The 26,365-nt window shown below is 33.9% G+C and overlaps 3 protein-coding genes, 1 long non-coding RNA gene and 1 pseudogene across 4 annotated transcripts; 3 read left to right on the top strand and 2 right to left on the bottom strand.

The window, feature by feature from the left end:
• Positions 1–667: 667 nt before the first annotated feature.
• On the top strand, positions 668–2,241 carry LOC129914782 (uncharacterized). Its single transcript, XR_008772247.1, has 4 exons — positions 668–949; positions 1,032–1,101; positions 1,154–1,777; positions 1,840–2,241. It is a non-coding gene; the product is annotated as an uncharacterized LOC129914782 (long non-coding RNA).
• Positions 2,242–2,348: 107 nt separating this feature from the next.
• Positions 2,349–5,128, bottom strand: LOC129914726 (cytoplasmic dynein 1 intermediate chain-like; annotated as a pseudogene).
• A 3,021-nt stretch (positions 5,129–8,149) lies between these two features.
• On the top strand, positions 8,150–15,182 carry LOC129914650 (DNA replication factor Cdt1). The gene is made up of 3 exons (XM_055993990.1): positions 8,150–8,694; positions 8,848–9,470; positions 13,488–15,182. The coding sequence occupies exons 1-3, from the start codon at positions 8,617–8,619 to the stop codon at positions 14,821–14,823; spliced, it is 2,037 nt and encodes a 678-aa protein (XP_055849965.1). The 5' UTR covers positions 8,150–8,616; the 3' UTR covers positions 14,824–15,182.
• Positions 15,183–19,459: 4,277 nt separating this feature from the next.
• On the top strand, positions 19,460–20,333 carry LOC129914772 (ragulator complex protein LAMTOR2 homolog). The gene is made up of 3 exons (XM_055994161.1): positions 19,460–19,659; positions 19,730–19,916; positions 19,970–20,333. Exons 1-3 carry the CDS (start codon positions 19,592–19,594, stop codon positions 20,090–20,092), a joined length of 378 nt encoding a protein of 125 aa, XP_055850136.1. The 5' UTR covers positions 19,460–19,591; the 3' UTR covers positions 20,093–20,333.
• Positions 20,322–24,715, bottom strand: LOC129914680 (pre-mRNA-processing factor 19). Its single transcript, XM_055994020.1, has 5 exons — positions 24,536–24,715; positions 23,762–24,384; positions 23,275–23,661; positions 20,632–20,972; positions 20,322–20,568 (listed from the first exon to the last, which is right to left on the bottom strand). Exons 1-5 carry the CDS (start codon positions 24,552–24,554, stop codon positions 20,424–20,426), a joined length of 1,515 nt encoding a protein of 504 aa, XP_055849995.1. The 5' UTR covers positions 24,555–24,715; the 3' UTR covers positions 20,322–20,423.
• Between the last annotated feature and the right edge of the window lie 1,650 nt (positions 24,716–26,365).

Here is a 26,365-nt window from a genome sequence, read left to right as displayed (position 1 = left end):
TCTTGGCAGCACTGTATATTGAATGTTCCGAAAACACAAGACACAACAACAATTTAGAGTTGTCATATTTTTCGCTTTTGAGTTTTTCCTTTAATTTCATGTATGTTTTACAAAAAAAAAATACAATAATGTATGCTAGTAAACCTAGTTAAATACATTTTATCATTCCAAACGTGAGTTTTCACGTTTGTAAACAAATTCTAAACAATTTCTGAAAAAATTAGTTTGGTAGCACAGATTTAAAACTGTTCAAAAAGTTAAGCCCAGAGAAATCTCCGGGCTAAACAACTAAGCCCACGGGGCTAAAGTGTTGTTGTATTTAACATGTAAATTGCTTAGCCCCGACTGCGTTTTTTTGTCCAGTTAAGACCAGTTGTAATAAAAAACACACCTAATGTCAAATGTCAAAAATAAATTCAATTCCATAATATTCACTACTTAAATCCAATTTTTTAAATCGAAACTCGTTAAATCCAAACAAATTTAAACGACTCTCTGGAGGTCTGTTTAACTTTATAAATCCAGATGTAAAATTCACTATCACAGTGTTCAGTTGTTTTGTCAAGTATTTTGTGAAGGAAAAATAAAGATTAATGCAAATTATATAAAATTTATTGAATAATAACATAATTTTTTTTGAGTGAATAATAGGTGTGTTTTTTTGTTTATCTATATAGATTTTGTGCAAAAAAACGACATCGAGATTTTTGAAATCGAAACAATTTACGTGTTAAATACAACAAAAACTTTATCTGTATAGATTTTTCAAAAATCCAGATAATTATCCAGATTTTACTTTCTCTCGATAGAAAACAGTACTGCCAAGGTACATTACAGGTATTAAATGTCAGATTCCATTGAACGACAGCTGCAGCTGACAGATATATGACAAAAAAATATAATATTTAAAATTGAATTCAATTAGGAATAGCAAACAACACAAATCAATGTAAGTACAAGCATATTTTTTGAAAAAAGATGAAAATTGTACCATAAAATTTGTTTTGTTTTAATTTGATTAATAATTTTAGGATTCACGTTTTTGCAAGAGTGCGATATCTTCCGCAAAATTAAAGAAAAAAACCTGAAACCAGATGGAAAGTAAAACAATTTATTCTTACAATGAGCTAGCATAATTAATCTTTTTTTCTAGGAATTATTTCACAAAAGAAGAATTCTGTGTATTGTGCGCTTGTGTCTTAATCGTGCCGGTACCTTCAACCCCCATGCAAAGCCAAATGTAGTGTAAAATGCTCTTGGAATGCCCGCTCGTTTGCGAAAACGTTTATTCTTTGACGATAAACATGGATAAATTATAACAAAGATCTTGTTGTTAATCATTTGCCTCAATAGAATGCCCACCACAAAAACAGTTTCATAACTTTTTAAAAATATACACGTCATGTATGTGCGCTGCGAAGAAAAGCCGAAAAATATTCCCCCAGGAAATACTTTTCATCCCAAACAGCAGACAGCAATAAGCAAGACAATCCTAACATCGCATTATGCAGCTCATTCAACACCCATATTCTTCAGCTCCCTAAAATTGACCTCACTTTATGTAAATGATATCAGAACCAAGACCCGTTGATGAAAAGCCATCTTAGAAGAAGATCACTTCACTGCCTGTGCAAATGATGGTATCGACGTTTATAAACTTGGACGACATGTGATGTGGAAACTATACCATCTTGAAAGTTGATGTGGAAGAAATATTTGAAAGAAAGTTATAGTAAATGTTTCAGAGCATCATTTATGTCCCCAATTTTGATTGCGGGTAATTTTTTTTTATTAATTCTCCTTTTTGGTTCGATATATTCATTATTCTTTCTTCATCAGATGAACTCTGCCTGCATTGATGTCGTCCTGTTTCTGTAGGACATGTCTTCTACAGATGGCTCTAAAGCCCCCATCGGGATCCCGAGAAAATGATATCTGCATAAATCTTCTTCGCAATTACTTTCCCCTCCTAAACAGCTATGCAGCGGAAGGAATTAAACCCCACTCAACCAACCCTACAACTGGACATCCGGGTCTGAACACCTCGAGGACAACCGCCTAGACAGCAGACTTTTTAAATAAAGTTTATCCATGTATTATATTTGTTTATATTTTATAACTTTGTCATTATTTAACGTTAGGCCCCCTTTGTGCTAACAAAATTTTGTATCTATCAATGTATCTTAGAAATAAGTTATTTTAAGTCAATAGGAAGTTCAATAAATCAAAATTAAAATTAAATTGCAATTAAACAAAAAACTTATTTGCAAGCTAGCATTCTTGGTCCAGCTGTGGGAGTCCTTACAAAGGCGGGATATTAGTGAAATAAGAATCGTGGTTGAGAAGTTTCAATTATTACAACTTAAAATTTTTATTTGAATAGTTTTGAAGTCTCTTTTAATACATTTTTCTTTAATTTAACCACATAAATTCACTGCCCAACACACAAAAATTTTCCCGATCGTTGTTTATCATGTCTTACTAAATGGAGGGTGCTGATTCCGAAAACAACATTTTTAGTTTTTTTTCTAGCAGATCTAGTTTTTAAATTATTCATACATAAAAACTCATACAAATTTTTTTTTGTAAATTTTTATTTTGTATTTTTGTTTAGCTACTGAACCGAAATACATTACAGTCGAAATAAATTTTTCCAGTGAAACTTTAAAAACGCATGTGATAAGAAAAACTAAAAAGATTTTAGAATGAAATTACCCCCAAAATGTGAAAAATGAAAATATCGGAAAAATTACAGCTCATAGAAAAAAAAGTGTGATTTTCAAGCTTAGTGGACCCAAATACATAAGGTTTGATAAAAAATTGTATGGAAAATGTTAACAAACAGTCAAAATATGCATAACTTTAAAAATAGTAGAAAATTGCCACCAAAATGTGAAAAACTAAAAAATAATAAATAAAAATAGAGCTTCTAGAAAGAAAAAAATGTGATTTTTAGGATTACTGACCTTAAATACATTAAATTTATTAATTAATTAATTAAATTAGTATAATTTTTTCTGGAAAATTTCAATAAACGATCAAAATGGGCAAAACTTAAAAATTAGTATGAACGAACATGCCCCTAAATATGAAAAATTAAATATTTCAAAAACTAGAGCTGATAGAATGAAACCATTATGATTTTTGAGCTAATTGAATCCAAATGCATACGATTTGGTATAAATTTTTCTGGAAAATTAAAAAAGTTGAAAATTGCTGGCGAGTGTTACTTGTTCTTCTCGATTTCCTTCAATTAAACTTGATGCTGTTGCAAACCATGCAAAGTGAGTTTGTCTTCATCGTCGATATACACTTCCATGGGCTAGATTAAAGGGGGACAAAAAAAATAAATTAAATATAGCTATGCATAGCATATATAACCACAAAAAAAAAACACTAACCCATATACATCACATACAATTTGTACAGTAATGGAAGTTTTCTAAAGCTAATTCTGCTCATCGACGAAAGAATTTGTGGGAAGCATTGTTACGATAACTTGCGACCGATGCTGAGGGCACTTCGGTATCCTAATTTAAATTCCATATATCAAGGCGACCACTGCCGTCGACAGAAGCGAACAAGGCGGGATGAATTGGAGACCATGCAACATCCATAACATTATCTTAATTATCTTTAAATGAATATAATGGTTTAGTGTCCTACAAGTAAATACAAAAAATGTTATACATATTGGTTGTTATAGTAGATATTAAATTTCACCTTAAGACTACATAACTTAATTGTCCAATCATTGGACGATGTAGGGAACAAATCTTCAAAATCTGGTGTAGATTGATTTGGATGAGTTGGTATTCCCGTCACTGGACCCAAATGCTTCTCATAGACTTCAGACACACCCGAACGTATTCCATGTCGATAAGCTTGAGTAAAAATAACGATTTATTTATAAGCAAATGGAAAATCACAACAAACTTTTACCATTCGACGGAAAGGACATGCAACTGATAGCAATTGGCTTCGATTGCCGTTGCTGCAATTTCAGTGTATCTTGCGGCATCGACAACTTATCCAAACTCCATGAGCAAAGCTTGCCATCGGATGAGATGGATATCACATTGTGTGCATTCTGTGTGCCAACCATTTGCAAAACAATACACTGGGTGCGTATGTGCAGTTGCACTTAGAGGTGTCCTCTGGATGGGTGTCCGCTTTTGCACTCGATTATCCCATAATACAATCTGATCGGAATACGTTCCAGCGAGTATAAGATTTTGATTGAATTTAGCAAAGCATGCTGACATATGGACATATCTGACAATGGAATACATCTTCGGGTGTTTGTTTTTTATATTTTGTGTTCCAGACCATTACAACACTATCTGGTTCATTGGGACTCTCCTATAAAAAGTTATTTAGTGGGTTTTAGATAGAATTGTAGAAAAAAATACAAATGCAAACCTCATTATTGTGATATGAATCAACAATCAGTTCAGGAATATGTGTTGACCAATTCATTGAAGTGATGCATCGATTCTTAGACCATCGGTCTTCGTAGAAAGCTCGATTCAATGATAACCTAGCATGTGTCCTCTCATCGTTTGACTCTTCATTATCACCACCTCCAATGTAGTCTGTGTAGATGTCGACATTCTCAGATAGAGACCAGCGCGTAGAACAAACCTCTGAAAGTCCTCCGACAAGATGATCATCTGTTTTTGTTCTTCCGATAGTTCTTTAACTGAAAGCACAAATGTTAAATTGATGTAAAGAGAGGAGAGAAAAAATTCACTTACTCTATTTTTCTCTTCAGGTTCTTTTTTGTGTTCAAGTGGTGTTATGGCTGATGCAACTTCCTTCATAGTGGGCAAACCATGTGGTAGAATTCCTGGTGGTAGTTTGGAATGGTCACCATTGTCGATGTGTGGCAGCGATCTCTGTTCGTCATCTCCTTGGGCTTCATAAGTAAGCATAGGTAAAACAGGAACAATTCTACGATTTTTTTTGTTTGTTTTTTTTTCTCTCATTTTGTTTAGAGCTTTGTTTTATTAAATTTTAATTTTTTAAATAAAAAAGCAAAAGCAAACTTTTTGACAGACAGCTGTCAAAGTTAATGTTCAGTGCTGCCAAACTTTTACACGGATTTCAAAAATCTCGATGTCGTTTTTTTGCACAAAATCTATATAGATAAACAAAAAAACACACCTAATATGAACAAAAAATTAAATCCTTGCATTTATGAAATTCAGATTTAATGGATTGGATTTAAAATTAACTATAATCAAAACTAAACCCAGAGTGAATAATATGACCGTAAGGATGTTGTACTGAGATGGCACTCATGGAATATTAGAAAGGAAATTCCATTGTGTAGAGACAAATTTTATGGTAATCAATTTGAGCGGGCTAAGGGGAATATTAAAAATGAATGGAAATTAGTTAACAGTCTTCTTAATAAACCCGTTTCTAACAATAGGGATATTAATATAAAAATTGGTGAAAATTTGGTGTCTAATAACAATACTATTTCGAATAAATTTATTGATTACTTTGCTAATGTTTCTGATTCCTTGCAGTCTTCTTTTCATTCCTCCTGTGCCTTAACCTTCTCTTTTCATTTAATCTGTTGCTTATTCATTTTGCTGCCAAAAAAGCAATTTAAATTGAAGATACTTTACGCTCTAAACTAATTCTTCTAATGCGAGATTTTGATATAGCAAGAATTTAATGAACTTACGAGATTTTTTCTTAAATGCGAGATTTGAATATGCAGGATTTTGAAAATGCGAGATTTTGTTATGTGAGATGTTAAAAATGCGAAATTTAGCTTTGCGTGATTTTTGCAAAAATGCGAGATTTTGTTATAAAGGCTTGGTCACACCGGAGGGTATGCGGTAGCGGTACGGGTAGAGGTAACGATATTTGTATGAAAAAAATTCAACATCTGAACGTTGATATGTCAGTTTGGAATTTTTTTCATACAAGTACCGTTACCTCTACCCGTACCGCTACCGCATACCCTCCGGTGTGGCCAAGCCTTAAGAGATTTTAGTTTGCGAACAATCGTACCGCTCCCCCGGACGTGTCCCGGACATGTCCCGGACATGTCCCGGACGTGTCCCGGACATGTCCCGGACATGTCCTGGACATGTCCTGGACGTGTCCCGGACATGTCCCGGACATGGCCCGGACGTGTCCAGACATATCCCGGACGTGTCTCGGACATGTCCCAGACATATCCCGGACGTGTCGCGGACATTTCCGGACGTGTCCCGGACGTGTCTCGGACATGGCCCGGACGTGTCCCGGACATATCCCGGACGTGTCCCGGACATGTCCCAGACATGTCCCGGACGTGTCCCGGACATGTCACAGACGTGTCCCGGACATGTCACAGACGTTTCCCGGACATGTCACAGAAGTGTCCCGGACATGTCACAGACGTGTCCCGGACATGTCACACACGTGTCCCGAACATGTCACAAACGTGTCCCGGACATATCACAGACGTGTCCCGGACATGTCCCGGAAGTGTCCCGGACATGTCCCGAACTTGTCCCAGACTTGTTCCGGACATGTCCCGCACATTATCCCGAACTTTTCCCGGACATGTCCCAGACTTTTCCTCCATTCCCATTGGCGATTAAAGCCTAGTACGCTACTGAAGCGAAACGAAATTTTCCATACAAAATTTCGTTAACGAAATCTTGAACGAAATGAAATTGGTTTTGTGTTTGCTTTAAAACTTATTATTTCTTGAATTTTTTTATTTGTACTTTTATTATTTTTACTTTTCTGTAATACCCGACGTTATTTTCTTGTTAACATGTTCGCTGTTGACTTTCTAAACTTCGAATTTTTTTTGTTTCGCTTCAGCAGCGTACTACGCTTAAGTCTAAGGCCTAGTACTTTGCTGATGCGAAACGAAAAATTTTCAAGTCTCCAAAGTCGACAACGTAAATGCTAACGAAAAAATATCATCGAGTATTCTGTCAAAAAATAAAAATTAATTTAAAATCAAGAAAATCAACAGAAAATAATTTTTAAAGCAAGAAATAAATGAATTTAAAGTAAAAAAATAACCGTCAACACTGCTCTTGGAATCAAGAAAATGCACAGGTTAGTAAAAAGTAATTGACAAATGAGTGAAAAATCTCCAATTTTTCGCTAGAGCTGCGTACTGAAAAACGAAAAGCAAAACGAAATTTTTCGTTCAAGATTTCGTTATCGAATTTTTGTATGGAAAATTTCGTTTCGCTTCAGCTGCGTATTAGGCTTTAATCGAAAGAAAATGATGCTATAAGCCCTAAGTGCCGGGCTACACGGTAATTTTTCAATCGCCTAACCAGTCAGTTTGTAGGCAAGAGGGGTGAGGATTTTCCTCTTTTTGACGTTTGTTCCTAGAAAATGTGAATTGGAACGTGATTGGGCACAACACTCTGTGTAGCCAGGCCCTAAAGCCAGAACTATAATTGACTATAATTGACGTCGGATGAAACGGAGGGGAAAACAGCGCTCGCAACCTCACTCGACGGATGTAAACTTATCGAAAATACAAAGAAAACAACAACAATTGACAGTACCTTCGACTCCATCCGCCAATTATGGTTCTGGCTTAAGCCTAGTACGTAGATCGAGATAAATTCTAGCTGATTTTTTGCTCTCCGTATTTCTTGACTTATTTTCCCGCTAAATTGTGACAGATACAAAATTTATAACTTAAAACGAATGTGTGATTTTGTAGCTAAATCTGCACAAAGCACGGCTGAAATTTTTATTTTTAGACAAATTTAAGCTCGGCTAAATTTTTGATATAATTTTATATAGAAGCTAAAATTTATCTCGATATCTCTGTACGTGGCTTTAAAATTCAATTTATGAATTCTTCATCTTCACAAATCACAATCTATGCAATCTTGCAAAAAGTGGCTACTGTAGTTTGTGAACTATTTTATTTTATTTTTCCTTTTACTGGTATATTTTATTGATATTTTGGCATCACATAAAAAATATCCCTTAACTTAACGATGGTAAAAGCTTTTGAGCTTTTTTTTATGCAAATACATACATACATACATACAAAACAAAAAAGCCAATACAAGCAACGAGAACCAAAAAAGTACGCAGTTCTTTAATAGTGAAAAATATATATCTGAGTTTCTTATCTCGTTTTAGTTACATCATAATAAAATTAAAATGTTTATAAACTTTTAAAATCTTGAAATCTTTTGTAAAATAAATTATCATCGTAGAAAAAGTGTGAAAATATTCACTTCAGTGTTTTTGATTAAAAATTCAACAATTCCGTCATTGTCCCTCTTTCTATTGTGCCAAAAAGAGACAACCCTATTTAACTCCACTAAATAATGACACCTCGACGAATATCCCACAAAAGCAATTTGAGAAAAAATATCCCAAAACAAAAACGCGCGAAAAGGTTTCGTTCAATGCAACCATTCTCATTCGATGGAATGCATTTCAAAAAAAATATAATTTTGGAGGGAAAATCGTTGAACAGAGTGGACGTGTGACAGAATATAGCGCGCGAAATTTATTTTTCTAGTTGTGACGAATCAAATTTTTTCAAGACAAATCCATTTATTGCATAAATTTTCACTTTCAAATATTAAATTAATATAATAACTTATTACAATAATGTCTCAACCATCGGTAGCATCGTTTTTCAACACAAGAAAACGAGCCGGATCAGAATTACATTTATCTAAAACTAGAGTAAGTATCTATTATAAGGACGAAACTCCATTTTTTCTTTTTCTACAAACATATGTCCGTATGGCGTCTATTTTTGATAAATGCTTTATTCTTAAATTTATTCTGTGAAAAAGTAAGATTGAATTAAATTGACGATTTCATAATCTAATCTAGGATGCCTCAAGTCAACCAATTCCATCGTCAAAGATCCTCGAAGGTGATGATATATCCGCCTTGAAAAATGCTATCACTACCCGATCAGGGAGAACCATCAAACGAATTGGTGTCAATGGCCCTGATACTTTGGCAAAGATATCAAAGGTCGAGGCAAGTCTCAAACAACAGAAACTTGTAAAGTTTGTAAAGAAAGGAAACATGTCTCCAAGGAAAAAACCTCCAACACCTCAGAAGCATCAGGATGAAACCACATCGATTCAAACTGATCAAACATCCGCAGTGGCATTTGCTGCTAAAGGAAACATCACAAATATAGAGCGTGGCATGAAAACGCCAGTTAAACAGATAATTCAGGATCCTCAGAGAAATGATCCGACACAACTCAAGTCGATGGTTAAGAAGGAACTTAACTTTGACGAAGTCAAGACAAAAGTATCACGTCATGAGAAATTGCATGAATTGAAAGAATCATTAAAACGCATCCAAGATTTGGAGAAGACCCGTAAAGCCCAGGAGGAGAAGAATCGACGTCTGCGAGAGCGTGGACCATCTCTATCGAAGAACCCCAATCAAATTACACTGAAGGAATTCAAGACAATCGAATTGGAAGTACTGACAAGGTAATTATTAATGAAAAAATCTTAATTTATATAAAGTCTCGAAATCTCTTGCAATGACCTAGTAAAACACGGTTAATTTTTGTCTTGTCGTCGTCGGTTGCAGTACATAGCAATTGCTTTGAAATGAGGTCGCTCAGCTGGTGGATCTAGTTGTTGGTTGTTTAGTTTTTTCTTTTTTTTTTGTTTTTTTTTTTGGTTATATAAAATAGTGCATGCATGGCATTCGCGAATTTGGTCAACAAGAATAATTTATTTTATTTTCATAGAACAAAAGATTTTTTTTTTTTTTTTTTTGGTATTCAGCATTTATTGAACATGTGTTACTTTATTTTATTTAGATGGGAACTATGCATTTGTGCGTTTGTAGATAAAATTGACATTGAGAAAAATTATTATTTGGGTGATGTGAGCTTTGAAGGTTTCTCTTTATTTTATTGGATTAGGTATTAAGGGTAAAAATGTGAAAATGATTTTGATTTTTTTTTTTTTTGTTATGTGTTTTAGAATCACTTGAATTCACCATTATGAGTGAAAAACTCGTCTTTATGAAAAAAAGTCTAGCGATGCTTCGTTTTGCGGTACTTTTTAATATTGTACATCTGACATTGATTTCCCAGCGGATACTATTTGCGTTTTCGATTGGCAGTCCGGAAGCGTCCGGAATCATTCTGAAAGCGTTTTATTCGTACAAAACTGACAGTTTTGTGTGAATAAAATTTTTTCAGAATGATTCCGGACGCTTCCGGACTGCCAATCGAAAACGCCATATGTATAAGTTATAAACAAAAAAGTCAAACAAAATTTAAACAATCCTTTGAAATTTTTCTTAATGTCAATTTCTTCACAATGTAGTAGTAAGGGTAATAGTCCTTAAGTAAATACACATTTGGGTATCAACTAATTTCTTCGCCCAAATACTAAGCACTCACGGTGGGCAGGAAGCATCAATAGGTATCACAAAAATGTTGACAAAAACTGCAAGTTGGGTTGTATTCGTTGATGATTATACGTCCAAAATCCGTTGGAATTGAAATCCTAGCTGCTCCTTTTCAAAAGTTATTCATATTTTTGTATTTCTAATCGGGACAATTTGGAATAAAAATCTTGGGGAGAGTACGATAACTTAGGCGACAAGAATTGATAACGGTATTTTGTAGAGGAGTTTAATACAATAAATTTTTACTTTCTGAGGGGGGGTCCATCTCCACCCGTTTAGGCGGGAGGGGCAATTTTCTAAAATATGACGTTAAATACAAAAAAAAAATTATTTAAAAACAACGGCAACACTTACAGTTATGAATGATACCTTTTTCAAAAGCCAGAATTGTACATTTGATTCTAATTTTTAAATCAAATTATTGCAATTAATTGTTCTCGAAATAATCAACTTCAAAGTCAAAATTTGGGAAAAAAGTTGAAAAAAAAAACACTTTTACCAAGAATGTGAATTTAAATACGAAATAAATCAATGAAATAAACTGCCTCAATTAATCGAATCGAATTCTGAAAATTATATGGTCGACCAAGCGGTTTAGTAGGTACTTGAATTAAATCAATGGGTTTAATTCTTTTTAGAAGATATTGGAGATTTTTTTAGTTTTCAATGATTTTGTTTTGTTTTAAATAAATAATCAGGCTTTGAAAAATCTCAACTTTTCGAAAGCAAAGCGATGTGTCCCGCTATCTTAGAGAGTCTTATTAACTTTTCGTTATAAATGTCCAAATTTATTGCATGATGATCTGCATTTTTACGTTATTGCATAGATGTTGATGAGGATTATGGACATGACGATGGCGTCAAGTATATAGAATACTTTCAAAATACTGTTTCCTAAGTTTCGCGGTATGCCTGAATCATTATCTTCTTGAAATGACCAAATTAAAGGCATATTTTCTTAGACCCACAGTAGCATTATGATCTTCAGATCTTCTTTGTTCAGGTTACCCTCAACACAATGAAACATCCCCAAAACACAGATTTGACCCAACCCATTTTGCACTACCACGGAAATTCAATATGGGTCAAGTTCCATTTATGATTTTTTATTATTTTTCTGATCGTGTTTGTTTGAGTAAAAATAAATTTAAAAAAACACTTTATTGGTGTGTGGCAACATTTTAAACATCCAAAAAAAAAAATCACTCAAATATTTAGTTAAAGCTTTCTTGGATTTGCTTCAATATAAACGGTTAACTATTTTTCTAACCTGACAGACAAGTTATTGACATTATTAGGGTTTTCGAACTATGCGCGTTATAAATAGAAATATAAAGTGAGTTCACTCATGTGTTAACAACCGCGAAAACGTTAAAAGTTATAGACAAGTTATTGTCAAACTTAATTTTGAATACCAGCTAGGTTTTTGTTTTTTTAACGTTCTAACTTAATTGGGAACCATATTCTATCAATTTCCTTCACTTCTTAAAGTATCCTTGGTATTTTTTTTTTTATCAAAAAAAAGAAAACATACAAATTTGAGATCTCCAAACTTTATTGCAAGATCAGATGATGTCGTTTTTAAATATTATGATCCAAGTGCATAATGAAACACTTGTATACATTTTTACTTGTTATAGTTATTAATATAACGGACACACCTATGACTATATCATTCTGGTCAAGGAGCTGGAATCTAATTTAGTTATACTTGGGCTTAATACTTATCATTTTTACATTAAAAATATACTTATTGAATCTACATTCGTAAATACCTACCACATTGTATTTACAAAACAACAATATTGTTGTTCAGACGTCACACCTGATTTCAATAAACAGGGAAGCAACGTGGTTGTTTTTCATGACCTGTAAACTATTCAACAACTTATATGTATATACATACATATGCCATAAGATAACGTTATCAGATGAATAATTAAGACTGGAATTCAATTGGTATTTAATGTTTTCTTTTAATGAGTTATTTGAGAAACTCCCTCTAATGATATGTATGTTGCTTTTCTTTGTTGATATCTTTCAATATAATAATGTTATTGTTTTTGAGGAATTAATTTTGACTTGAAAATAATAACTTGATATGCATTATTTGATTTATTTGATCTATAATTTTTTTCCCTAATAAATTGTTTTTGTTCCCAAACTATCAGCTCTCATTATTTCGTCTTGGTATGTTGTTTTGCCAGTTTAAGGGAACTAGACTGAAAATGGGCCATATGACTTTTGGGTCGTTTCCATTATATTTATGTCTTGGGAGACAAAACCACTATACCTATCGATACTTTTATTTAGATCAAGTCTGTAATGCAAATCGACTCGAAAATCGAAATCAAAACAGGTCCTACTACTTTGTTTAATCTGATCTCAATAACTTGGCTAGGTTACTTCTTTGTAGAAAGTTTTTCCTTAACAAGCTATTTTAATCAAATGTCAACTGGTCGTTTAGGAACATTCTGCGTCAAGTTTAAAAGAGTTTCTTCTGCAGCTTTTCTGATATCAGCCTGAAATTTCTACCATTCTGAATTTTAAGTTTTTCGCAAACAGAACCAGTTTTTTTAGATTGCAGTTTTCCAACTTTGAGTTTTTGCCTTGTGTATGATTTTCCTCTAAGGGCTTCTTTGGATAAATTGGTACCAAACAGATATTCCTAAAATTAAAGGTCTGAACTTCATTTAGCATGGCAAAAAAAAACTGCCTTTCCGTCGATTAAATTAAAGTGTAGACTTGGTTTCGATGATCAGATCAGCTAACCTGAGTCCGATCCGCAGTTATTAAGTGAATAGTCAAGGCCTTCCCTTCCCTCCTTCTTTATGTTTTAAGTGTAGCGTTTTGGATTTATTTTTTTCGTATATTTTTGGTATAGACATAACTTAGCCCATATTTTTCCAACAAATATAATAAGGATTCGAATAGTTTTTTTTTTTGTTTTCTTGTGATTTCTAGAAATATTTCAACTCTCGTCAGGTAGAAACACTTGTTCAGATTCCTACTCTTTTCAGATTCCAACACTCTTCAACTTTCAATGTTATTTACTTATTTTATTTAATTTTTCATTGCAGCCCTGCTAAAGGTTTCAAAACCCCTACAAAGGTTGTGCCTCCCACACCAGATAAAAATGAGTTAATGTCACCAAAACACACTCAGGTGTCGAAACGTGTACTCTTCAGTCCGTCAAAAGATGGAAGTCCAGCTAAGATGGTGGTTGCGCCAGCATACCAAAAATTCATGCACTTGGTGGAAACATCGAAAACGGCTTTGCATCTACCATTCAAATATCGTCAGCTCATTGAAACATTCAAATGTCTGGACTCGGTGTGTGCAATGTTTTTCAATCGTAAGGAAGTTATTACACTAAAGAAACTTAAACCAGCTGTACAACGTATGCTGCGTAGAAATTTCACCGAAACTCATTTAGCTCAAATCAAGCATTTGTATCCGGAGGCGTTTGTTTTCACTCAGATGAAAATGCGTAACTACGGATCGGCTTCAAAACAAGACTACTTCCAATTAGTAGTTACACCCAATGTAGAAGGTGTTGCACCCAATAAAATGTTACAAATCGATGAGGATAATGTTCTTCAGTCAGCCCTTTCTAACGCAATGAATCCTCATGTTATGACAGAACGCCTTCAAAAATTCCAAAGAATCCTACTAGAACGCACTAAGAACGAGCATGAGAAATTCTTGCGAAATCTAGATCCACCAATTGTTTTGGACAAACAAAAGCTAACACGTTGGCATCCATCTTTCGATCTAGAAGAATGTCCTGACATTGAGTTGGGTAGCTTGCCGCAGCCGCCAAATGTTGAAAAATATTCCTCGGCCAAGGATATTCTTTCGACTGCAAGAAATCTATTCAACTGTGCCACTCCACTGGAACGTGCTATGGAACGGTTTGATTCAAAAACCACAGAGGAAAAGAATGAACTAATGCAACCAACTAACCGCCCACAACCATCAGAAACTGAGATAGCTGCTAACAAAGAAGTAGAAAATTTACTGAAAGGAGTACCTAAATCGTTACTGGAAAAAATACGAGCCAAACAGGCAGCCAAAGCTCTAGATGCAATGACACGTAGACCCTCACAGGATGAAGAAGCAACAATGTATAGTCGACTGCCGGAACTTGCTCGCCACCTTCGTAACGTTTTCATCACAGAAAAGAAAGGAGTTCTAACACTGGAGATAGTCATCAAAAAAATACAAAACAGTTTCCGGACATCGCTAACCTGCAAAGACGTCGAAAACCACCTGAAACTAATAACAAAAGTATGCCCACAATGGGTCGCATTTCATGAAGTACGAAAAACAATGTACTTGAAAATTTCAAAGGATATGGACATGGGAAAAGTCATCGAGAAGCTGGAATCAGTCGCCAATGAGAAGACTAAGTGATGCATCATTTAAATCTGTCCTACAGAGGCTTAGTTTATTAAGTTTTTTTAGAAAGTTATTATTAAAACAGTTTTTTTTGTTTTCTATGCTAATTTGTTTAATGTCTTTCAATCATTTAGAATACAATTAATTTATACTCTCATTTGCATTTTCTTTTTATATATTATATTTCAAAATCGTTCATTTTTCCTCATTGTTGTCTTATAAAATGTGTTAAATTCTAAGTTCTTGATGTTAAATTAGTTCAGTTTGACTTATAAATAAATTGACTTTAACTAAATTTAATATTGAAATTTTTGTTTGTATGTAGTATAAGCTTACATTTTATATTCTTTTGAAAAAATAAACATTGGACCCTAGTTTCTTCTTTTTTTTTAAATTATGTTTACGGAAGCGGTGTACGATGTTTATGCGTTACTATAAGAGCTACGCTTTACTCAACGGGCTAAAGACAATTTCAAATTTGAAGTGAAAGATGACTATGACTATCGTCCCTATTATGATAGTCATTTATTATTAATATTTGATAAATATTGAAATTTGTCAATTTCAATTATTTAACAATGGGCCAAATTTACATTATGAACATTGTAACAATTTGTAATGAGAATGACATTTTTAATGAACAAACCCTTTTAAATATTGAATTTAAATTTGTTTTCAATTGTTAATTGACAATCTTAATAGGGGTGTATAAGTATGTATTTACGAAAACCACACCACATGTCTTCCCGCCCCCACTTGGTAGTAAAGTGCATTGTGTATCTCATAGAACTAAAAATCGTATGGCCCATTTCACACATCGCCGAGAACCGGATAAACGGCCCGGATACACGGTTGCTAGGATACACAATCTTATGGGCGCCTTCACACGTAGAAACCGAAACCGTGTACACGGTTCGGCTGCCGAAATGAAACCAAATGCACTTACTACAACCAGAGACAGAAGAAATATATATTTCTCTTGTCTTTGCTTCAACTTAGCTGCCGTTCTGGTTTCCTTCTCATGTGCTGTAGTCAAGAAAGGGATTGTTTTGTTTTTTTTTATATTTTGATGTCAGTTCGTATTGTGAGGTAAGATAGGGTTGTTTTGTGTTTTTATATTGTGAGGTAAGGAAGGGGTTGTTTTTTTTTCTGTTTAGGTATATCAACATCAAGTCGAAGTGAAACCTACAAGAAAAATTCTTGTTTCTTCTGCAGCTGCAACCGACCGGCTGCCGGGTGTGTGTGAAAGGATACTCATTTTTTGACAAAACCGTGTATCCGGGCCGGATAGCCGGTCTCGGTTATGTGTGAAATGGGCCTATTGGTGTCAAATTGTATCTAAATTTAGAGATTTTCGGGGTCAAAACAGTTTCGTAATGCACCCTGTTTTCAGGTTAAAAGTTCAACTTTTGAGCACAAGTGCAAATAATTTAAAAAAAATATGAGGAAATTAAGAATTAGTGGATAACGGAAGAAATCGATTGGATTAAATCAAATGGCTGGAAGGGGCAGGGTGAAAAAACGGTTGTCTTAAACGATTAAGAACCTCAAAATTTAATTAAAAGTAGTTACATATAAATCATAAATGTCTCTTCGCTTATAAATTATGATATTTGTTGTTAAAAAGTGATATTTTCTGATTTAAAAAAAAAATGTCTGTGAAAAATCGGTTATCGGTAAAGTAAAGTAATAGCCTGTTTTCACTCATTTGGGCTGAAGTGAAAACAGGCCAAATGCTAAAAGACCGTTTGGAAACACAAAATATATTGCTGTTCTGTTTGCTTAAAAGCCGTATTATTCATTTTTTTTTATATTGCTAAATTTGACCCCTAAGTCTGTACCCCATTTTCAAGTTCGTTTCAGAATTTTCCAATTGAACGCAGGCAATAATTTTTGTCGTCAAATAAAAAAAGAAAAAACAAACATACCTTTCGTCAGATCTGGAACATTTGAATAAGAAGTACAGGAAGGGATGTTTATCCAAATAAGTGAAGCCGCTTTTTATAAGTGTGAGTTGTACAGATGCACATGTATTGGTAAAGGGTCGGAGTGCAGATATATTGTTCACTCAAGGGGCGCCAACAGAAAAGTAACTGGTCTCGTGAGAGACTTCCGTATAAGTGCTATTTTTTATCATAATTATATACGAATTTTAAACTGTTTTTTTCTCAACTAAAAACAGACTGAAAATTGTTTTAAAATCATCAAGATTAGCTGAAACATTAGGTGTGTTTTTTTGTTTATCTATATAGATTTTGTGCAAAAAAACGACATCGAGATTTTTGAAATCAAAACAATTTACGTGTTAAAAACAACAAAAACTTTATCTGTATAGATTTTTGAAAAATCCAGATAATTATCCAGATTTTACTTTCTCTCGATAAAAACAGTAGTGCCAAGGTACTTTATTTGTTGTGTTCATACAAAAATATCTGAAAATATTAACAAAAAAAAAAAGCGGAGAAAACGAGGTTTGAAAAAAACTCTCATAGAAAAAAATAATCAAAAATTTGTTTGACATGGTTGCATTGAAATGTTAATATCTCGAGATATACTCAATGCACTTTTCAGATAAAAGTCTTAAATGGATCCTGATAAGATTGTTGAACAGATATGTATATAAAATTACCAAAGTTTTTTCGAAAAATTAGAAATAAAAATAAAAAATTTTCACATTTGATTTTTAAAAAATCGAAAAAAAGTTCAATATGGCTACCTTCAAACGCTTATAACACAAGAACGACGCAACTAATGTTAACCCTCTACTGCATGAATTAATATTAGCGGACGAAAAAATTAAAAAATGCTTTACATGGGTTCTTTGGGTTGTTTCAAAACGGTTTTCATTAAAAAAAATTTTTTTAATTAATTTGTTTAAAAAATTTGTTTATAAGCCAAATTTGGCTTCGTATGCATTAAGGGGTAAGAAATTTTACTAATTTTATTTATTCAGATTATGTAAAGAATACAATTAAAAATATCAAAAAATAAATATTTATCATTTAAAAACAAAATAATGTAAAATAAATACATTGCATTACAAAAAGTTAAGAATTAATTCAAATTTGGCTCATTTTAAGCCATGGAACCGAGAAAAGCAATTTGTTTTTTCCGTTAAATATATTTTTTTCTGGTTCACATTCTTTCCACTGTCGAAGTAAGTATTGCTCCAACATTTTCACCCACTCCCAGATCTTACAAAAGTTAAGAAGTAATAAAATTATTGAAAAATATTATAGGTGAGCCCCCCTTTCCCTGAAATTTGTGTGGTTAAGCCGCCGGAAATGGGGTTAACATGTGAAAAATGTCTCTAAAAGCGAAGGGACTCCATTTCTGAATAAAACATAGCTTCCAAGCAAAATAACAATGTAAAGGAACAAAATTTTCCAACAAAAAAGTTTTACATATTGTGTAGATTTACAACCCCTGAATGCATACGAAGCCAAATATGGCTTCCCTACTTTTTGCCCTCCCAAGACCAGGCCAATAACTTTTTTTCAATAAAAATTGGTTCATAGCATACACAATTAGACAATCGATTCTAAATAAATTTTTAATTCCACTTTACTTTCCAAAGAAACGCAGTAATTAACACTTAAAGTATGAATATATTCTACACTTTCGATTTCAATGCACACGACTGATCGACTCACCTGTGATCATAAAATACACCTATATTTTGTGTCGGACACACGAAAAAACTATCTCTATGGGTTCTCAGAAACACAAAGAAGAGGATTGTATTGAATCTTTACCATTTTTTTGTGACAGAGAAGAGAAAAAAGCTTTCAAACTGACAAAACCATATTTGGCTTCGTATGCAGTAGAGGGTTAATGGTCATGGTCTTAAAATGTAGCTAAGAATATACAGATAATTTTTGGTTTTTTTGTGAAAAAATAATTTTTTTGAATCCAACATGGATGCCATGGCCATATGAAAATTTTTGTTTGCATCCAACATGGATGTAATGGCCTTCCCACTTCGGAGTTAAAATAAAAAAAAAAACAAAAGCAACATTTTTGACAGACAGCTGCCAAAGTATATGTACAGTGGTGCCAAATGTTTGCATGGATTTCAAAAATCCCGATGTCGTTTTTTTGCACAAAATCTATATAGATAAACAAAAAAACACACCTATTTTCGGTCAATGATTGCATCGCCTTGTCATCACCAATAAGAGTAAGTTCGCCCATGGAAAACGAGCTCGAAATTTGACAGATTATATAAAATTTTTGACAGTCTATATAAAATTTATTTTTTTTTCATTTTTTTGTGGCTTCACTCGCCAACTCTATAGGTGTGATATACACCCCTTCCTGTACTTCTTATTCAATGATCTGGAACTAAAAAATCCTTACTGAAAAGTAACTGGCTGAATACAATGGTGCGCCACAAGCTACAGCCACAGCTTCACCAGGTCTGTTTGGGTACTGCCTAAAACAGAAATATTTCTATTTTTTCAACATTTTCAGCTAAATTCCTGTTTGGGTACACTGGAATGGTGTGGTTTTGCACATTATTTTTGTCAAAGAAAGAAATATTTCTGTTTTAGACAGTACCCAAACAGACCTACCATTGTATTCAGGGGGTAAAAATTCTGTCCAAAATAATCAAGTTCCGAACAAAATCAGTGAACGAACCTTAAAATTGACAAATCTGTCACAGTGACAGTGTCATCAGAAATCTGATTTGATTTTTCAATTTTTCTTTATTTACAAATTTTATCTCGATTTCGAATATTCATCCTCCCAAAAATAACTAAAAGATAAATAAAATAAAAATATGTTGAAACCAAAAGCACTTACTCAAGTTCTAAGCCAAGCCAATACCGGTGGAGTGGAAAACACTTTGTACGTAAACATACGACATTTATAATCCTAACAAAAAAACAAACCCGTTAGTTCTTTTTTTCATTTAAAGACTCCTCAGTCAAGAAGGTGCTTTGTTAGCATATTCTGGATACGGGGACCGCGATGCAAGAGTTACAGCCGCAATAGCCAGCAATATATGGGCAGCGTATGAAAAACACGGACGCAACGCCTTTAGAGAAGATCATTTGACCTTTGTTTTGTTGGACTGTGAGAGTGGTCATGTTGCTATAACTCAAGTAAGAATATTCATTCATATCTCGAAGTGTTTATAACTGAAATTTCTTTTTAGGTTGCCAGTATCTTGCTTTGCTTGTATGCCAAGGACAGCGTCGGGTTGGGGCTATTGAAACAAAAAGCCATGGCTTTGGCTTCTTACCTTGAGGGACCGCTGAAACAAATAGCAACTTCTTGATTGTTTTAGAATCTTTATCATTTTTTTGTTAAATAATTTTCTTTTTTCATAATAATATTGATAGCATGTACAGACTGATTCTTCCCCTTGTGGTAAAGTCGTATTTGTGACTTCTTTGTGAAGATTGTTGTGATCTGCTTTATAGATCACGACATTCATTATTCTAGACTGTCACAAGTTGTGACATTGGAGGAGGAAGATCAGAATGATAATTAAAATAAACAACAGCTTATAAGTGTAATACCTTGTTTTTTTTTATATTTTATTTGTCTCCTTTAAAGTTAACATTAATTATTAAAAGTAATGCAATACGGTAAATTGTCGGGTAAAATTATTCGATAGCATATAATTTAAGTGTACGGTCCATGCTTGTCGAAGCCAAATATTGGGCATGTTTTCCGAAACGCACTCCTGTTGCAAGTGCTGTATGATCATTAAATACCTTCAAGTCTTGCCACTGCTTGCACAAATAAATCCTGAAAATTAATTATTTCATTTTAAGTATCGTTCTTAATTTTGTATTGTTTAACTTTTATTACCTGACATCAGTTCCTGCAATGGCCAGATAAGTTCCACTCTGATCAAAACATAAATCTTTAACTTCGTAACCATCTTCCAATTGGATTGTCTTGAAATTCTTAAGTTTGCGTAAATCCCATAGTTTAACACATGCATCGTCTGCGGCTGTTGCTAAATAGTAACCATTTTCAGAGAAAGAAATTGCTGAAATTGGGCCAGTATGCCCCGGAAAATTGGCAACGTTGCTTTGTTCTTTTAAATCCCAAATTTTAACTTGAGAATCGTCAGTGCCTGTTCCAAAAATCAGTCCATCGGGGTGAAATTGTGCTGTTGTGAGACCAACTTCAGCTGTGTCCATTACCTATATGAATAAAATGAAAAGTTTTATATACAAAAAAAAAGAAAACGTATGCTTCACAAGGATTGAAAGGAATTGCAGCATCTTAGAATTAAGAAAAACAAGTTTTAATAGGAAACTGACTATGATTTCTCTGCATGAATGAAAAATTTGTGTATAGCAAATAATAACAAAGTTTTGTCCCTAAAATTAGGCTTCTCACAGCCACTATTTCATCCTGAAGATGAAAAAGCATCATACAAGGATTGCACGAGCATCGTACCTACTTAGAGATGGATGGTTCTCAACAGGATAGTCAAACCGAATAATAAATGGATAACCTAGCTATCTACAAGCTATATCAGCTTGTATTATACTCATTCAGACCTATGAAAATATTGAAATAATTGCGAATTTTAAAACAAATCAGTGTAGAACTGAATCAATGCCATGCAGTTGTCCAGTATGTGTTTTGGTGGTGTCTTTTCATGTTCATTGTTAAGTTAATTTAGCTTTCTCACGCATTCCCATACAAGTTTGGAGTTAATGCCGGTAGGGCTTGGCTATCTGACATGATGGCAATGATTAGGTTTTCTTATTTTTATTCGCGATTTCAATGCCTAGCATTGAAACTGCCCTATTGGAATAATAAGTTTGTTTCCTAGACCCAAATATTCCTGCTCCAGTTTCATCAGCGGTTCTCGATCCATCAGTGCACCACTTAATAGCGTTTGCATTGAGAATGTATGAATCTGAGATTCACGTGAATAGCAGAATAGGGGTGTTAGTTTGAATGTTTTATCGAAATTGAATTTCTTGATCATGCAATCTATTGGTATGTCAAGGAGGTTTTTAACTGTGGAGTTCGATATCGGGTCAATGGCTTTGAGACCTATAATGTTGCCTGTACCAATTCCCCCTTTGACGAGTTTTACTTCGTGTAATGGTGTCAAATAGAGAATAACCTGCATTGCTTCTGTAGATCAATTTCTCTTTGAAATTTATTAAATTCCTTTTTATTCGTAACCAATTGTTTTGCTTTTGGTCAGACGACAGCCGCATATGTGAAAATGAGACCCATTGTATATTAGGGTGTGTCACTTTTGTATGGCCGAAAAAAGTACTCTAATTTTGCAATGTAATAGTGGTCAAAAGTTGTATTAGGTTCTGAGGTTTAATAATATGTAAAAAAAAATTATACTATCGTCCGTCTTTGGCTCGCTCAAATCGGTTGAAGTTCGCTCATTATTTCGCAGTTTCTTTACTAATTTTATATATATTTTTTATTTGTATCCAAACGGCGCAATTAAAAAAAACATATACATATTTCAAAAATTTCTAAAAATCCAAATTTCTTCGATTTCTTCCTATATTTTGAGCGAATCAAAGATATTAATTAAAATGAAAATTGTAAACGCAGGATTTAATTTTGATAAGCAATGTAACTTTTAAAAGCTAATACATTTAAAAGTTTCATAGTTGAGCATTTGACACACCCTATTGTATATGTCTATTGTCTACAAAAAGATATTTTGTTTACACCCTCATGATTTATTATTAAATCTTCGGCATTTTATCAGGGTTTTTATCCACAAAGATGCCGAATATTATTTCTAAGTGTTTTTCATTAAACCTAGTAAGTGAACTTATATAGTTGAACGGTCCAGGGGAAAAACAGCACAATTCCATTCCAACTCATTTCGAGAAAAACGCATGTTATAATTTTTGTTCTCCATACAACTTAGTACTTAAAGCACACAATTTATTTTTTTCAGCAAGGCTTAAATTTGTTTTATAAATGTAAGGATGTCATAAGATAGTGCTCATTAAATACTACAAGACCTCATCATTAGTTTTTTTTTTTTGACAAAAAGTGGACATGTGCCGTTTTTCCCCTGGACCTGAACAACATTTCGCGAATGCAAAATGTTGTTAAACCTAAGTGAGACTGGAGACAATATAATTAATTCCATTTGGAATAATATCTGATAAGAGTACCACAATGGAAAAATTTCCGTACTTTTTTGTTGAAGTCTAATTAGAAGTTCTACTTTGGCCTGTCGGCTATGGTTAATCGGTTGCCTTTCTTTCGTCCATAATCAACTGGATAGAAATAAGTTTTACTGTCTACAAAACCTATTAGATCCAGCTGCTAAATTGATATAAATCTTCCCCAGACTCTTGCTTTACAAAAAAGAAATCTGAAGAAAAATTTGAACAAAAAGCAACATGATTGTTGTATCGCTTCTTGAGAATACATCAAGCTAATTTTTAATAATTAAATAATTTAATGATTCAAATAAAAAAATCAATATTGATACATTACCTTAGTCAAGAGTCTTCCAGTTCGAATGTCAGAAAAAGCCCAATGTTTGTCTGAAGATGTTGAAAGAACATAATCTCCAGTTGGATGAAGCGATAGTCCAGTGACGGGACCATCATGACACCGCAACAAAAGTTGAGTCTGACTGGTTGGAACGTTCCATATACGAATGCACATATCAGGAGAAGCTGTTATAACAGTATCTTCATCAGGATGATAGATAACTTTAGTAATCTTTTTAGTATGTCCTTTAAGAATAGCAACAACTTGTTCAGTGTCCTTATTGAACACAGTTGCATTCCTATCATTGCCTCCAGTCAAAATCTTACTATGATCAGCACTGTTAATGTCGAGAGCTAAAATACCTGGCACAGATGCCGAATGCAATCCCTACAAATATAAAAACTTATTATATCATGTTTTTAAGTCAAAAGTAAGTCAGAGGAAATATACTAATTTCTCTAACTTAAGAATTTTCAAGAAAAATTACGGGATGTGAAGCTACAGTAAGGAAAGTCTTTATTTGATCCTGGGTAATGAGTTCTTCGGGCACGGTTCGGCCACGTTTCTTGCGCTCCTGAGTTAGCACAGTGGCTTTGTCTTGCAATTTCTGAATAACCTCAGCACTCATTCCAGCTTGTTCAATTGGCTGAGTAGCAACGCCAGCTGCTTCAGCAGCAATAGCAGGCTGTGGTATAGTCGAAGGTGTTGCAATACCAGCTTGAGGCTTTAGCGTAGCCAAAGCCTCTCTGGCTGCAGCCACCTCTTTTGTTAGCCTCGATACTACACGACAAGCTGCGTCATGCTGATAAAGAGCATGGCTAAGTTCTTGACGAGCTATTTGCAATTGCTGGCGTTGAGTGAATGAGTGCAACATCAATGCATCCCATTCATCTTGCATTGTTTTTAGAGTAGCTGGAATGCTTGTGGCACTTGGCGGTTTTGGCTTGACAATTGGCGGTGTCTTGATTTCAATCAGTTCTTCGACTTTGATTTCTTTGCCAGTAATTGGATCGCATCCATTTTCGGCAATGTATTTTTCGATAATTCTTTTTTCAAATATTGCTCCAGATTGTGGTGAAATAACTGGTGTTTCTGGCACTTCGTTTGTAACTTTATTTTATTCAAAAATAATAAATAATATAAAATTAATACAAGAGTTTTATTAAACATAACCTAAAAATATCATTTGTTTAAAGTTGCTGAACATTTTTTGTATAGGCTGCAAGAGAGTGAAGTACATTTTTAATAAAAGAAAACTTACTAGCACAAACTAAAGCCATTTTAGTGTTTTAAAATTAGATGTTTTATTCTGGAATTATGAAATTATTTTATTTTTTTTTTAATTCGAAAGCAGAAATATGAATAAAACTTCGCGAGTGTACACCGCTGCAAACGTTCAGCCCCAGGAGAAATAGCTTTTCTAGCACTAGACGAAAACGATTTGAATGACATATTCGATTAGGCTAGTTCATATTTGTGCGATTTTATTATCTCCGAAGTATGAACACTGCCAAAATTATGAGATCTGCGGGCACCAGTTGAACAAGTATTTTAGCCGTGTTTTAGCAGTTTTTTTTATTTTGAAGTCAGCAATGTTTTACGGCCACTTTCTCAATACGAGAATTGCAGACCTTGGATAAAAGCTTGAGGCTTGGCCACACCGGAGGGTACATGCGGTAGCGGTACGGGTGATTGTATGAAAAAACTCCACATCTGAACGTTGATGTGTCAGTTTGGAATTTTTTTTTCATGCAATTACCCCTACCGCTACAGCATGTATGTACCCTCTGGTGTGGCCAAGCCTTAAAACTTGGTCTTGTAGAATCGATAAAAGCACTTTTTATTGTTTAGTTTTTTGTCGGTAAGGAGAGTTTCCATCTTCTCTCACTTTTCTACTGGTGATAAACCAGAGCTTCGGAGTTTCAGTCATGTATAGCTGTCAAAAATGCCTAAGGGCCAGTTGTACAAATATTTAATCCGTGGATCAGCAACTTTTATCTTCTGAAATAGGTGGTAAAGCTGAGTTTTAGGGCCAGTTGTACAAACGTGGTTCATCCCCGGATCAACGTCTTAAGCATGGAATACACAATCCTCATCCTCCTGATTAGTCCACTAATGAATGCACAAATCCGGCCGCCATTAGATTAGAAGGGGCAAAACAACTAGTTTCACTAATATAAAATGAGATGTTTTATTCTGGAATTATGAAATTATTTTATTTTTTTTTTAATTCGAAAGCAGAAATATGAATAAAACTTCGCGAGTGTACACCGCTGCAAACGTTCAGCCCCAGGAGAAATAGCTTTTCTAGCACTAGACGAAAACGTACCGCTAGCGGTACGGGTAGAGGTAACGGTACTTGTATGAAAAAAATTCCAAACTGACATATCAACGTTCAGATGTGGAATTTTTTTCATACAAATATCGTTACCGCTACCCGTACCGCTACCGCATACCCTCCGGTGTGGCCAAGCCTTTATAGATGAGGTTTTAGTTAAATGAAGAAGACGAAACATTTTCACGCACTTATTGTGCTTTATAAAATAAGGACAACTGACAGTGACATTAGGTATATATATACTAAAATTTTCTTGTATATAAACCTGAACTGGGGTTCAGCTGACTCTTACTTGATCCACAACCCAAGTAACAATTTACCTTTCATAAGGGTCAATGCAAGCTATTTTTTAGCTTTCATAACAAGAAGGACAGGTCTTATGCAAATCATTTTGGCGCATTTTACCGAAATTGCATAGGACTTTCCTTCACAGGTAATCCACAAGCTAATAGCTTGTGACAAACAGCTTGAAATGGCCTTACGGAGGTCTTCCTGCAGAGGGTTTATCTAATGCACAATCCGGATTACTTGCGTAGGATGTTATAATAAGGCCTTATAGAAGTTGTTGTAGGTGTTGTAGAAAATGTTGTAGAAAATGCATATAAGAAAAGAATTTATTGAATTTTATTTCATGTTTTTTATTTTCTTTTTGTATTTTCTACATATTATTTTATTTATTTTAATTTTTTCCTATTTGTTTCTTTTCCTTTTTTGGAAATTCCACTGCTTTTTCTGTTGTTCTGAAATGAGGAG

This window comes from Episyrphus balteatus, chromosome 1, assembly GCF_945859705.1.
Source record: "Episyrphus balteatus chromosome 1, idEpiBalt1.1, whole genome shotgun sequence".
NCBI classification, from domain to species: Eukaryota; Metazoa; Arthropoda; class Insecta; order Diptera; family Syrphidae; genus Episyrphus; species Episyrphus balteatus.
This window is presented reverse-complemented; position numbering and strand designations above follow the sequence as displayed.